This window comes from Lipomyces oligophaga (genome assembly GCF_038497815.1).
Source record: "Lipomyces oligophaga strain CBS 7107 unplaced genomic scaffold V1516scaffold_3, whole genome shotgun sequence".
NCBI classification, from domain to species: domain Eukaryota; kingdom Fungi; phylum Ascomycota; class Lipomycetes; order Lipomycetales; family Lipomycetaceae; genus Lipomyces; species [Lipomyces] oligophaga.
The window spans coordinates 1,029,568-1,041,438 of record NW_027117787.1 but is presented as its reverse complement, the minus strand read 5'-3'; the positions used below and the strand labels follow the sequence as shown (position 1 = coordinate 1,041,438).

Genomic DNA, 11,871 nt, shown 5'->3' with positions numbered 1-11,871 from the left:
TTGTTCTCTTTAGCAAGATAGAACATAAATCTGTCCCTTGTTTTACACAAGTCTTGATTATTTGGATCATCCAGTTACCAATTTATTGCGGCGTTTACTACACGTCCACTCCCAACGGCCGAAGCGACTGGATCAAAACAGAATTAGTCAATATATTTATTTAGGCACTGCCTTCTAAATTTCACAAATACTACGATGAAAATAGTCATAGAAACGAACACATTTTGATGCGGGAAAGCTATTCAGACCAGGCCTTGAATTGATTGATAAGTCCATTCGTAGATCCATCATGGTTCGTCACAGGAGTTTTATCGTTAAGCTGAGCGCCGATCGACTTGGCAAGAACTTTACCCAATTCAACACCAAACTGATCATAAGAATTGATATTCCAGATTGCGCCTTCAGTGAAAGTAAAGTGCTCATAATAAACAATCAGCGCGCCGAGCGTAGCGGGGGTGATCTTCTGACAGAGAATGTTTGTAGTAGGACGATTCCCTGAGAATACCTTGTGAGGAACGAGCGACTCTGGGTTTCCTTCAGCCTTCACCTGTTCAGGAGTCTTACCGACCATCAAAGCTTCCGCTTGTGCGAAAAAATTCGAGGCAAGCATTCGCTGGTGAAGGTTGCCTTCTACCGGATTGTGCGACTGAGCGGCAAGAATGAAATCCGCAGGAATCAACTTAGTCCCCTGGTGAACAAGCTGGAAGAAGGAGTGCTGCGAGTTGGTCGCTGGTTCACCAAAGAGAATAGCCCCGGTAGAATAGTTGACCTTGCCATTTGCACGGTTTACAGATTTACCATTAGACTCCATCGACAGCTGCTGCAAGTACGCAGGAAAACGGTGCATATACTGATCAAAAGGAGCGACAAGATGAGTCTGCGCGCCAAAGAAATTGTTGTACCAGACAGAAAGTAAACCACCGAGAACAGGAATATTTGACTCAAGAGAGGTTGAGCTGAAATGTTTGTCCATAGCTTCAGCACCTTTCAAAAACTTTTCGAAATTGTCGTAGCCGATGTAAAGAATGACAGATAAGCCGATCGCAGACCAAACAGAATAACGGCCACCAACCCAATTTTCGAACTCAAACATATTCTTAGTATCGATACCAAACTTTGAGACTTCGGCCGCATTTGTCGACAAAGCAACAAAGTGCTTGGCAATGTGCGCAGGGTCTTTCGCAGCCTCCAAGAACCAGCTTTTGGCCGTGTTTGCATTGGTGCATGTTTCAGCGGTAGTAAAGGTCTTACTTGCTATCAAGAACAAAGTCGTCTCGGGATCAACCGATCGAAGAGTCTCTGCAATGTGAGTTCCGTCGATGTTCGACACGAAGTAAACACTGAGATCACGCTGCGCGTAATGCTTAAGAGCTTCGGTGACCATCACAGGACCAAGATCTGAGCCGCCGATTCCAATGTTGACAATCGACTTGATAGATTTTCCGGTGTATCCGGTCCAGGCGCCCGAGCGGACCGATTCGGAAAACTCTTTCATATGATCGAGAACTCGATTAACCTCAGGAGTGACATCAATTCCATCAACCTTCATGACTTTATTGGACTGGTTTCTAAGTGCAACGTGGTAAACGGCACGATCTTCCGTAAAATTGACCTTTTCACCAGCAAACAGAGCATCACGAAGAGTCTCGATCTTAGCTTCCTTGGCTAGATCAAGCAGCAACGACAAGATTTTCTCGTCAATAATATTCTTTGAGAAGTCGAACAAAATCTCAGACCCATCATAGTTCTTAAATGTATGCGAAAACTTGCTAAATCGCTCTGCATCCGATGCAAACAGCTCCTTAACCGATAAGTCCTTACCGGACTGCTCATACGCGGCCTCGAGCTTCTTCCACGTATCAAGGTCCGTTGCGTTCGCAAATGTGGAGAACGACATAATTTCTACACTAAATTTCGACAAATAGGACTAATCTAGTGTCAATTGAGTGTCTAATTATCAAGAATCAGAAAAATCTAGCCGATTAGAAGAAAAAAAAGTAAACGGAAATTGGATAGAAACCGGTTCAGCCAGAGTACATTATCAACCCACGAACACCCTCCCAACAGCATCACGGGCCGCCGCAGTCCGTTGCGGGAGGAAATAATCCGATACAGCCGCGGTTGTGGTTTAACAACGGCATCACTTTTATTTTACGCCCTAAATCAAAAATATTTGTCATGCATATGCGAGAGCTGGAAACGGTAGCCCATCCGATTAATGCCTTGTCAGTTGTTGTCATTAGATATCTAATCATGATTAAGTCATACAATATGATTATGTAATAAAATTAGTCCATCGACAGTAGATCGCCTCTTTGAGAGTATGCGTCTGACCCTAATGTCGCAGGCATGGTTGCATAGGCAGTGTAGTCAGTAATGTTGCTGCTACCATTACCGCTAAATTCATGCAAGCTTCCTTGACTATTATTACTTAGAAACGACATATCCGAGTCAGTTCGTCGTAATGCGGGGCTTTCTTCGAGTTGTCGAACCTTCGACCCTTTAAAGATCTGCGACACGGGCTTGAGATAGATGGAAGATAAAGTGCCGATATTTAGCGTCATTTCCTCTAATAACTTTTCATCTAGTTTTTCACTTTCAGATGATATTGTAGGTTTCTCTGACAATACTATTCGACGTGTTTCATCGCTGCTAGCTGGACCAGACGAAAGCAACCGCCAATACATATAGCCTCGGTCTCGCAAATCGGGATTATCGGTCTCCTCCGTAGCCCATTTCAAAACTTTTAGCACTAGCTCCTGGCCTTTTGTTGGCCTGAAGATGAATAGCTTTACTGTAGCGGTCAAGAGCGCTAGTTGGACTTCGACAGTCTCTTCAGTGAACGTATACAAAAACTCGTCAAGCAATTCATCAGAATTCTCGATTCGGTCCGCATATTGTCCTATTATCCAGATCATCGCTGTCTTTGCCTGAGGTTCGTCAAGACTATCCAAGTTGCGACAAAGTACAGAAATGATCGATTCATACTTATTTGGATATTTTCGAAATATGTTTTTCATAACCACCGCAACTTCTTGGACTATATAGCTCACTCGGGTAGAAACTAGGTCCAACAAAGTATCAATACACTCTCTTGCCGCAGACTCTATCTTTATCGCAAGTTTTCCTATTGCCCGGACAGCTTTCCGTACAAACTGGACGTCGATTTCAGACGCATATTCCCGTAATTCACGTAGAAGCATTGATATATTATCTTCAGAAGCAAGCAGGAAAATAACCTCTAGTTTTGCTACTTTGATGTATATCGGGTCGTTGTATTTACAAAAAAAGACTTTGATGTCATTCTGTAAAATAAAAGGATATTTCTGTAAAATCAGAAAACAATTTCGTAGCGCAACATACTGAATCTCATATGGTTTGGCTAGGAGAGTCACCAGTGGAGGACCAAATCTAACGACAAGGCCGCGGATCGCAGATTTGTCTGATACATAATTCGTCAAATACATGATCACGCGAATAGTGCCAAGAACCACAGATGAATTCGAATGTTGCAGACGAGGGGATAATCTCTCCGCCATTAGCAAGGCGTCGGACACATCTTGAGGAGTATAGGACAGTAGAGCTGATAAAATATAAGTCTGCGACCACTCATTACAGTCACCTAGAATTTGGACAAGTTTGCTCGCATCTTGATAACCGACAGTCAGCTTCATTTTGTCAGCTCGATCGGTGATATCGGTCAAGGCAGCTAACGCGGCGGAGACCACTGTCGGATTGCTATCAGCAAGAAGTTGGTTGGTAGCTTCTATCAATCCTTTCGATTCGACTAGCGAAGGGTCAACGCTCCATAATTTAGCAACCGCAAATGCAGCAGTCTTGCGGACATATGGATCAGGATCTTGCAGCATACGACTCAGTGGGCCAATCACTGCCTTGCTAAACTGTGGTAGAGGAATACAAGTGATTGTCCTTAGTGCGAGAGCTCGAACTAGAGGTGAGCGGTCGCTTAGGTCATGAAGCAAAATTTCAAGTCCACCGGTCGCATGGTCTGGCCGAACACGCGAATAATTTATAAGATATAGAAAACACATTTTCTTGATTTCGACTGAATCGGTCTTCATACATTCCAACACGTCAGGAAACAATTGCAGCATCTCATTGTTGTTCATGGTGATGTTTGCTAATATACGTTTCATTGCTGTCTTACGCTTAGTCAAAGTTTTATCTTTTCTGTCGCCTTTTAATTCAGCTCGCAGCTCCGCAGCTTTTCCCTGCTCATGTTAACTCTTGACCCAAATAGTCCGTCACGACCGACAACAAACCTTCGCAAAAAATTTTGAGTCACTCATATTAAAAGCGTGTATATGCAAAGTAGTGCTTCAAAAATTGATAATGTCTAACTAGACGGAGGTAATTAATGTTCAAAGGTATTGTTTCGGGATTGCAGAACTTGTACCAAACTTCTAGGATATTACTTTCCGATTTCAAAAGCAATCAAAGAAAGCCAATTCCACGGCAAATACAGTTTTACCAGACAATAGACCAGATAGGAAATCACTAAATATAACACTGCCCTGAAAATCGATATTTGATTCTATATTTACATAAATTATGTACAATTCGCGTATTCCACCTGGATTCACCAAAGGTGTCTAAAACCTACTAGGATTAACTAAGCGAGAATCACGTGTAGAATATTTTCAAGCCGGCGAGAAGTAGAACGAATTGATGCCTCTTGTAAAGTGTTATAAAATTTAGTAGTGTATTAGTATAGTAATATTGTATAGATCCAAAACAAGTATAGGCCATAAAGTAAATATTAAAGTATCGTATAAAGTTTCACCAAGCAGCTTCTATCACCGTCCAGCTGCAATCTTGTTAGCAGTCGAGGCTCCTACTCCAACCTGGACCATTCTTAAGCGGACCAGTTCGAGAACTTGATCTTCCGTCATTTTAGTCATTCGAGAATTTATATCAGACTGGTTGAAAGGAAATGCACACTAAAGGCGCACCACTGACGTTAGACTGAGCTGTGTCAAGATTTGATCCGGTTGTCACGTACCTCGTTTTCCAAGCAAATCACGATCGCCGAGTCCGTTGATATCATGCAATTTTGCAAGCTTTTGCTGCCACAACTTGGGCAATAATCTTCCATCGAGTTTCGCGCACTTCTTTTACAATTCCTAACCTTGTAAAGCACTAATACGATCAATAAAATCTGCTCCACAGAAACACACCGGTACGAGTGCCTTGATTCCGTTGGGAGAAAGAAAGTCCTTGTCATCATTGCTAGATTTGTGTTGCGACAGTCAATTCGGGCTGTGAGACACATGGTCATGAATTGCTCACATTAGAGACGGAAAGCAGACACAAAACCGGGGAACGCATACAAATTACAGAATTAGACGGCTATACTGTTCAACAAACTACTGAACCAATTAGCATTTGACCAATCATGGTTGGAGTGCCCGGTGGAAGTCGCGGATGCTCAAACTGCAAACGTCGTAAGATCAAGGTAATTTGTTCTGCGCGAAACGAAGAATGCTGGCGATTCAATTTGACTAACTGAACTATAAAGTGCGATGAGACATTTCCTAAATGTCGGAGATGTATAAAAGCGAATTTGGAATGTTCCGGGCCGTCCGAAAGTCGAGCCAAACCCTCAAGATCCAGACCTAGTGTACTCAAATCACGTCCAACGAATAATTCGCCGATGCGCCAAGTAGACAATCAGCTAGATATCCAACGGTCCCTTATATATGGCTTAAAATGGAAAAAGGAACAATCATACGCATCTATATTGCATGAATCAGCTATTAGGCGTGAAATGTCGTATCTTTTGCTTGCAGAGAGCAATGGAACAATCCCGAAAGAGCTGACGTTGTTCCCAGAGTACAGTCTTTATTCTTTTTGTCTGGACAACATGATCAATAGGTTAGCTTTTATGGATGATGCTTTATGTATAAACGCATGGTATAAGCTTATTCCGCAACTCGTTTTATCTACTACAATGAACGCATCGACTTTTGCAGCTAGATCCATGGTACTATCTGTGTGCAGCACTCTGTTTGACGACAACAATCTTTCAATTCTAAGTCAGAGTTGGCATTTACATGCTATTCGCTTTCAACAGAAGTTACTCAATGAAATTTTATCTGCCAGTTCAGGATCGCAAAATAATAAGGAAGTGTACTATGCTAGCTCAATTGATACGAACTCATCGTCTTCAACTTCCTCTTCTCCCAATTCAGACGTCAACTCGCCGTTAACTTCAATTTCGAGTAATTTAATAAGCATGATTGGAAATGTGCCGTCACCTTTAGACGATTGCACACTAGCGGGCTTGTTGCTTTGCATTTATGAGTTATACTCCAGCACCAGCGAGGCTAACTGGGCAAGGATGATGGCTGGGACACTTGAATTAGTCCGAATGAATGGACCTGAAAAATACACTTATGGAGACAACAAGACTCTTTTTGAGACTTTTCGACCCATGCTGATGCAATACAGTATTATTTTCAGAGTAGATACATTTCTGTCTGAGCCCGGGTGGTCTACTATTCCGTGGCAACAGGATGTAATCAAAGATGAGTTACAGACATTGACAGATATTGGGTTCAGGCTTGCACCAATTGCAAGATGCTTTGAAAAGCATTTGAAATCAGCTGCAGTGACATTAAAGCTATTACCAGGAGGTAGTTTTTTTAATGTGAAGATGAATCCGCCGACGGTTCGAGCACAGTTCATTAATGACGCATCATTAGCGGAGCTGAGAGGATCCTATCAAAGTTTAGTTTCAATTGAAAGTGAGTTCAACAAATGGTTTGAAAGTTTTTCGAGGAGTCATCGAGAGGCAGTGATTTCGATGTTTCATATCAAGGCAGAAGATAATGTAGAGATGGATCAGGATTCGTGTTGTCCACTGTTTACGCATCGCATATGCCCATTAATGCAATCTAAGGAAGAGTGGATCGCGACGCATTTCTTTAAACCCGATTATCTATTCAGTTCAACTATGCATGCAAAAAAGGTATTGCTCTATTATAGTTTGCGTATCTATTCAAAACTTCTACTTGAGCTTTCGCTTTGTATATTGGACACCAATCTGGAGGAGTTACAGACTAATAATGGAGAGCTGGATCTCCAAAATCCCGGGCGATTGGATGAATTGGAACAGGTTCGGGCGGATGTTCAGAAATATGCGACTATAATATGTCGGTCTGTTGATTATGTTTTGAAAAAGGGCGTATTAGGGATAACTGCAAATCTGTTGTTCCCGCTTTGTCTAGTATATGTTGTTCGCGAAAACAGATTGGACCGGGGATGGATATATAATAAGCTGGATAAGTTGACAAAATTGGGGCTAAAGATTTCTATGATTGCAGTAGGGGCGGACATTGACGGCAAGAAGCGACGGCAATGGTTAGATTATCAGAGCTTAGATATCTGTCCTGGCTGTGGGGAGCAGATTCGAAACAGGACGAATTAGGATTTGAATTTCTAGGAGTTTTAATGTATTTGTTTTGGAATTTATGAAATTGATATTATTGATCTATTATTGGCAGTACGATGGGTAGATGAAGTATCAAACAACCGTCCAAATGGGAGTGGGTATCTCGCTGAAATCGTGCGATCCATCAACGTTCAAGACCACGCAGGGAAGCTGGCGGTTGTCGATAATTTTCGTGTAGCAGGAGACTTTGTAATATTCTGCGATTTGATACACAATCCACCTTGAAAACCGTTCTGCTTTATCTGAATCTGGGGCGATTTCAATGATTTTTTCCAGCAAGTACTGAGCAGATGGAGGGGTTGGACGAGTCAAGTTAGAAGGAGAGGGAGAACGAGAAGAAAGACCTTGTCGTGCTAATGCAGCCGACAATATCGCATCATGATCCACATGAGATTCTAATTGGCGAGCAGAAGGAGATGACTCGGAAATAGAAATTATAAACTCGCGGACATCCTGCTCAATACTTTTCAGATATGGCTGTGTCAAATGACCTCTTTTCACGCGATCTTTCAGCGTTCGCGAGATATGCGGACGATCTATATTTTGTTTTCGCTGCTGGCGACGGGATTCAAGAGTCTGGTCGATTGAGGCAAGAAAGGAATCCGTAATGGCGGTGTGAGATAAATACGATTGAAGGTCTACATCGTCGATTCGTCGGATGGAATATGTCGGAGTCGGTAGCAGATCTTGCGCCGATGGGGGAACAGCATGAGGGTTATTCAACATCCGAGCTATGCATTTAGATTTGCATTAGTGAAAACAACACCGAGGACAAAAGTAAGATACATATAAATACCATTTTCCAGTCGCCTCCGGTGTCGAAGTCCTTGAACTGGTCGTCGCCCCGCAGATCCCAGTAAAGCAGCAGCTTGTCGAGCAGCGAAGTTCGCTACACTCCCTTGCGGTGTAGAGGCAACCGTGCTTGCTGTTCGCGGCACCCGGCTGATTTGTCGCCCGCGTCCGCGTCCGTCCGAATCTGAGTCCGAGGTCACATCGGATACACTCACTGATACTGTATCGGAGTCATCCGTCTCACGCCCAAGAACAAGCGGTGATGATATGAAGCGGCGGCTATGACTGCTACTCGGAACCGGAGACCTGTAGAATATGTCTTCGTTGGAATATCGCGAAGAGATTCGTGGTAAGGTCGGAGTTGTTGACTGAACGACTGCGGACGACGCCATCGGCCGTGTGTCAGAGGGCGACGAGTCATTTATAGCTCGTAGCAGCGTCTGAAGATTCTCTTCCGTCAACGGAAACGGCACAGAATCATCATTAAGGAGTGACATTTTGATCTTATTGCTCTATAACTTGTTGTATTGAATAGTCACATCGTTATACTGTCATGTAATGCAAAATGGGAAGCTAATTTACGTGCGGCTACAATTGAATGTCTATCAAATTACTCTGCTAAAGTTGCTGCAGACGCCGTTCGCGCGTTCAACATCTGTGCAAGAATCTGGTTGGTCTTGAAAGAAAGTCCCTTAGTTCGCTCGATGACCTGTTGGTACACACTCTGTGTTGGATGATTCATAATCACTGTACCCTCCGAGAAATCTATCTTCGCGTCCACACGCGTGTCGCGGATTAAGTTGACAATCCACTTCTCGCCTTCTTCAGTGCTTAAATTCAGACGCGTCGATAAATCCTTGATATCTATACGCTGATGGATCTGGCAGTATAATTCAGAAACTAAATGACGAGCAGATTCGAGAAAAGTATCTGCGGATGGAACTAAAAATGGATCCGCCCGAACTGCATCCGCAGATTCGGCAAGCTTGGCTTGCGCCTCCTCGAAATCAAAGTCAACATACAGAGCAAACACAAACTCAGTCATAGGATCACTATATTCATATCGTTCTTGCTTGATCACGCGGATCAGCTCCCTGATCTGCTTCTGATATGTTGCGTACGAGGCTGCTCGACCTGCGGCAGACGTTTTGCGGGCGGCGCGTGACGCTAATACGGCAACTGTGACATAACGTAGGATCCATGGACATGTAGTCTGGATAACGTTGATATACGCCGGAGAGAGGAATAGATCTGTCAGTTTTTCTCTTCCCGCGTCAGAATTAAAGAAGAAGAACAGTGCCCAATGAATAATCCATGCACGATGGTTAAGCTGGATGAGGGGATCTGCAAAAGTTCGTCCATCAACTTGTTCACGCAGTTTTCCAAGTTCCTCAACTGCGTTATCCCATTTCAAAGTCATGATTTCACATGCTAACTTTCCCCACGTAGCTGACAACACAAGATCATTATCGACAGACTATGTATCATTAGCTTTCAAATCTCTACATTTTCAACTTCCAAAACGAGGTGGTACTGACCAAAGTTCTGAAATGGAACAGCAGCTCTGCAGCTTCCGTAAATTCGCCGCAATTGTACTGGAACTGACCGTAGTCATAGAGCACTTGCACCATTTCCGGAGTGACCTAATCTGTTAGTCACCAGTTATACAACTAAAATACTAATACTAGCGAAAGAGGAGAGCATACTTCATGATTTTCTTTCACAAATGCAAGATTAAGAGCCCGGTCATTTCTCATAGCAGCGACAACCTCTGGAATCCTCATGATCTCGCGAATCTTCTCAGACTCTGTTTTGAAGGCTTCAAGCTTCTGCAGTACAACTTCTCGTCGTTCAACTAGCTCTCGCGGAATCACGACACCTTCACCATTGATCTTCTTATACAAGTCAACCACGTAGTCAACCATGTTTGTGTCCTTCACAAGATCATATTTCGCCTTGATCAAAACATCTTCGCCGTAGAGTTTCTGCTCGGAGATGTGTTCCAGCAACGCAAAAATCAGTAGCCGATCCAAATATGGCAAAATTTTCGGAAGCAAGTCATAGTTGCCAGACATTTTGTTGTATTTTTCTTCTTTATTGTCAAACTGAATGTTTCTCTTAGTACTTCGAGAGCTTAATTGTGATCTAAGGAGAGAGCAAAAAAATTTCACTGATAATAAAGGGCTTGGTGTTATCTGCGCTCTTAGTATCGGCCATATTCCATATTACCTATACTACAAAATACCGTCTAGTACATACGGTATATTGAATAATAACAGTATTTAATATAGTATATAGTAGCAGCATGCGACAACAATTTACAACTATGACAGCTCGTCTGGGCCGTATGCCGTCAAAAGCTCAACCAATCATAGAACATTCATGGAAATTCCGGCCGGAAATCTCTCACGGATTTTATTTTGTCAAACGATCTGCTACAGGCAACCTTCCGGTTTACTTCGAGTCTGGTAGACATCCAAATTCACTTCCAATTGTGACAATTCGAAATGTATCTGGGAACGCGCAGGTATGAGCTTCTATGTCGAGTCGCTACATTTCATGACTAATCAATTAGGGATTGTTGTATGATATATGTAAAGCGATCCCACAGATTAAACCTGATCGGGCGAAAGTGAATTCAAATACAAATACAATTGTTATTAAGGGAGATGTCTATGAGCAGGTATTACATGTTCTTCAAACAGCATTTTAAGAACTATCGAACACACAGCATGAATCAACAAAGTCGGCTTCAATTAACATCAACATGTAAATACGGAATGAATACAAATTAGAAAATATCAATAATTAAACCAAAAAAGCTAAATATTCCCCTGAGATACAGCATACTTGGTCTGCAAATCGATATCGGTAGCTTCCCAAGGATAGGCAATCCAAATGTCGCTCACAGTCTCGGCAGCCAGATATCGACCGTTCATGATATCTTCTGGCAATTTGGCGCGTTTAGGCTTATCCTTATTATGTAGAACAAAAATAAAGAAACGTGTGACTTCGTTTGAACGGCCAAGTTTCTCAGCCTGAACCTTTATATCCTTTGATAACTCAGACACTGCGTAATGTAACGTCGTTCGCGTATCATCAACTTCGTCCACTATCAAAATATTTTTGCCAATCAGATTCAAAGCATGCGTCTCTAATGTATTAAAATCCAGCCACTGCGTCCGAATAACTTCCATCCCTGCCTCTTCAGCGTCTGGAAGTCCACCTTCGTCGTTTGCATTTTCTTCATTGCTTGTCGACACACTCTCTTCGTACAATGACAAACCGATGGCCTGAATTGGAATATTCTTTGCTCCAGGCTCCTTCAAAAACGTCCTGAGAATTCGAGCAGGAATAAATCCGCCACCGCCAATGGCAACCATTAAATCCGGCTTGAACTTCTTGATTTCCCCTGCAGAACGCTGACAGAGCTTGTGTACGTAATTATACGAAATATAGACCTTGTCGTCACTCATTTTAAAATATTTGAAATATCGCAATCTAATTACTCAGATTTGCAATGAAAGCTGCCTCTAGTTTACTATGAAGATATACAAGCAATAATATTAGTGCTGATAGGAAAAAAATCGTTTGATAAAGTATAC

General features: G+C 42.6%; 7 protein-coding genes across 7 annotated transcripts; 2 read left to right on the top strand and 5 right to left on the bottom strand.

The window, feature by feature from the left end:
- Window positions 1-238: 238 nt before the first annotated feature.
- Window positions 239-1,897, bottom strand: V1516DRAFT_621691 (Phosphoglucose isomerase; the record flags this gene model as incomplete). The annotated part of the gene is made up of 1 exon (XM_066919538.1): window positions 239-1,897. One exon carries the CDS (start codon window positions 1,895-1,897, stop codon window positions 239-241), a length of 1,659 nt encoding a protein of 552 aa, XP_066778167.1.
- A 78-nt stretch (window positions 1,898-1,975) lies between these two features.
- Window positions 1,976-4,609, bottom strand: V1516DRAFT_673339 (adaptin N terminal region-domain-containing protein). The gene is made up of 2 exons (XM_066921892.1): window positions 4,284-4,609; window positions 1,976-4,232 (listed from the first exon to the last, which is right to left on the bottom strand). The coding sequence occupies exons 1-2, from the start codon at window positions 4,308-4,310 to the stop codon at window positions 2,289-2,291; spliced, it is 1,971 nt and encodes a 656-aa protein (XP_066778166.1). The 5' UTR covers window positions 4,311-4,609; the 3' UTR covers window positions 1,976-2,288.
- Window positions 4,610-5,416: 807 nt separating this feature from the next.
- On the top strand, window positions 5,417-7,450 carry V1516DRAFT_663638 (uncharacterized protein; the record flags this gene model as incomplete). Its single annotated transcript, XM_066920529.1, has 2 exons — window positions 5,417-5,476; window positions 5,540-7,450. 2 exons carry the CDS (start codon window positions 5,417-5,419, stop codon window positions 7,448-7,450), a joined length of 1,971 nt encoding a protein of 656 aa, XP_066778165.1.
- Window positions 7,451-7,481: 31 nt separating this feature from the next.
- V1516DRAFT_673335 (uncharacterized protein) lies at window positions 7,482-8,820 on the bottom strand. Its single transcript, XM_066921891.1, has 2 exons — window positions 8,271-8,820; window positions 7,482-8,205 (listed from the first exon to the last, which is right to left on the bottom strand). The coding sequence occupies exons 1-2, from the start codon at window positions 8,761-8,763 to the stop codon at window positions 7,547-7,549; spliced, it is 1,152 nt and encodes a 383-aa protein (XP_066778164.1). The 5' UTR covers window positions 8,764-8,820; the 3' UTR covers window positions 7,482-7,546.
- On the bottom strand, window positions 8,821-10,391 carry V1516DRAFT_636108 (eIF3 subunit 6 N terminal domain-containing protein). The gene is made up of 3 exons (XM_066920022.1): window positions 9,973-10,391; window positions 9,805-9,909; window positions 8,821-9,743 (listed from the first exon to the last, which is right to left on the bottom strand). The coding sequence occupies exons 1-3, from the start codon at window positions 10,339-10,341 to the stop codon at window positions 8,877-8,879; spliced, it is 1,341 nt and encodes a 446-aa protein (XP_066778163.1). The 5' UTR covers window positions 10,342-10,391; the 3' UTR covers window positions 8,821-8,876.
- A 115-nt stretch (window positions 10,392-10,506) lies between these two features.
- V1516DRAFT_673331 (mitochondrial 54S ribosomal protein mL49) lies at window positions 10,507-11,089 on the top strand. The gene is made up of 2 exons (XM_066921890.1): window positions 10,507-10,793; window positions 10,842-11,089. The coding sequence occupies exons 1-2, from the start codon at window positions 10,572-10,574 to the stop codon at window positions 10,977-10,979; spliced, it is 360 nt and encodes a 119-aa protein (XP_066778162.1). The 5' UTR covers window positions 10,507-10,571; the 3' UTR covers window positions 10,980-11,089.
- On the bottom strand, window positions 10,931-11,835 carry V1516DRAFT_673330 (phosphoribosyltransferase-like protein). Its single transcript, XM_066921889.1, has one exon. The coding sequence runs from the start codon at window positions 11,740-11,742 to the stop codon at window positions 11,089-11,091; it is 654 nt and encodes a 217-aa protein (XP_066778161.1). The 5' UTR covers window positions 11,743-11,835; the 3' UTR covers window positions 10,931-11,088.
- Between the last annotated feature and the right edge of the window lie 36 nt (window positions 11,836-11,871).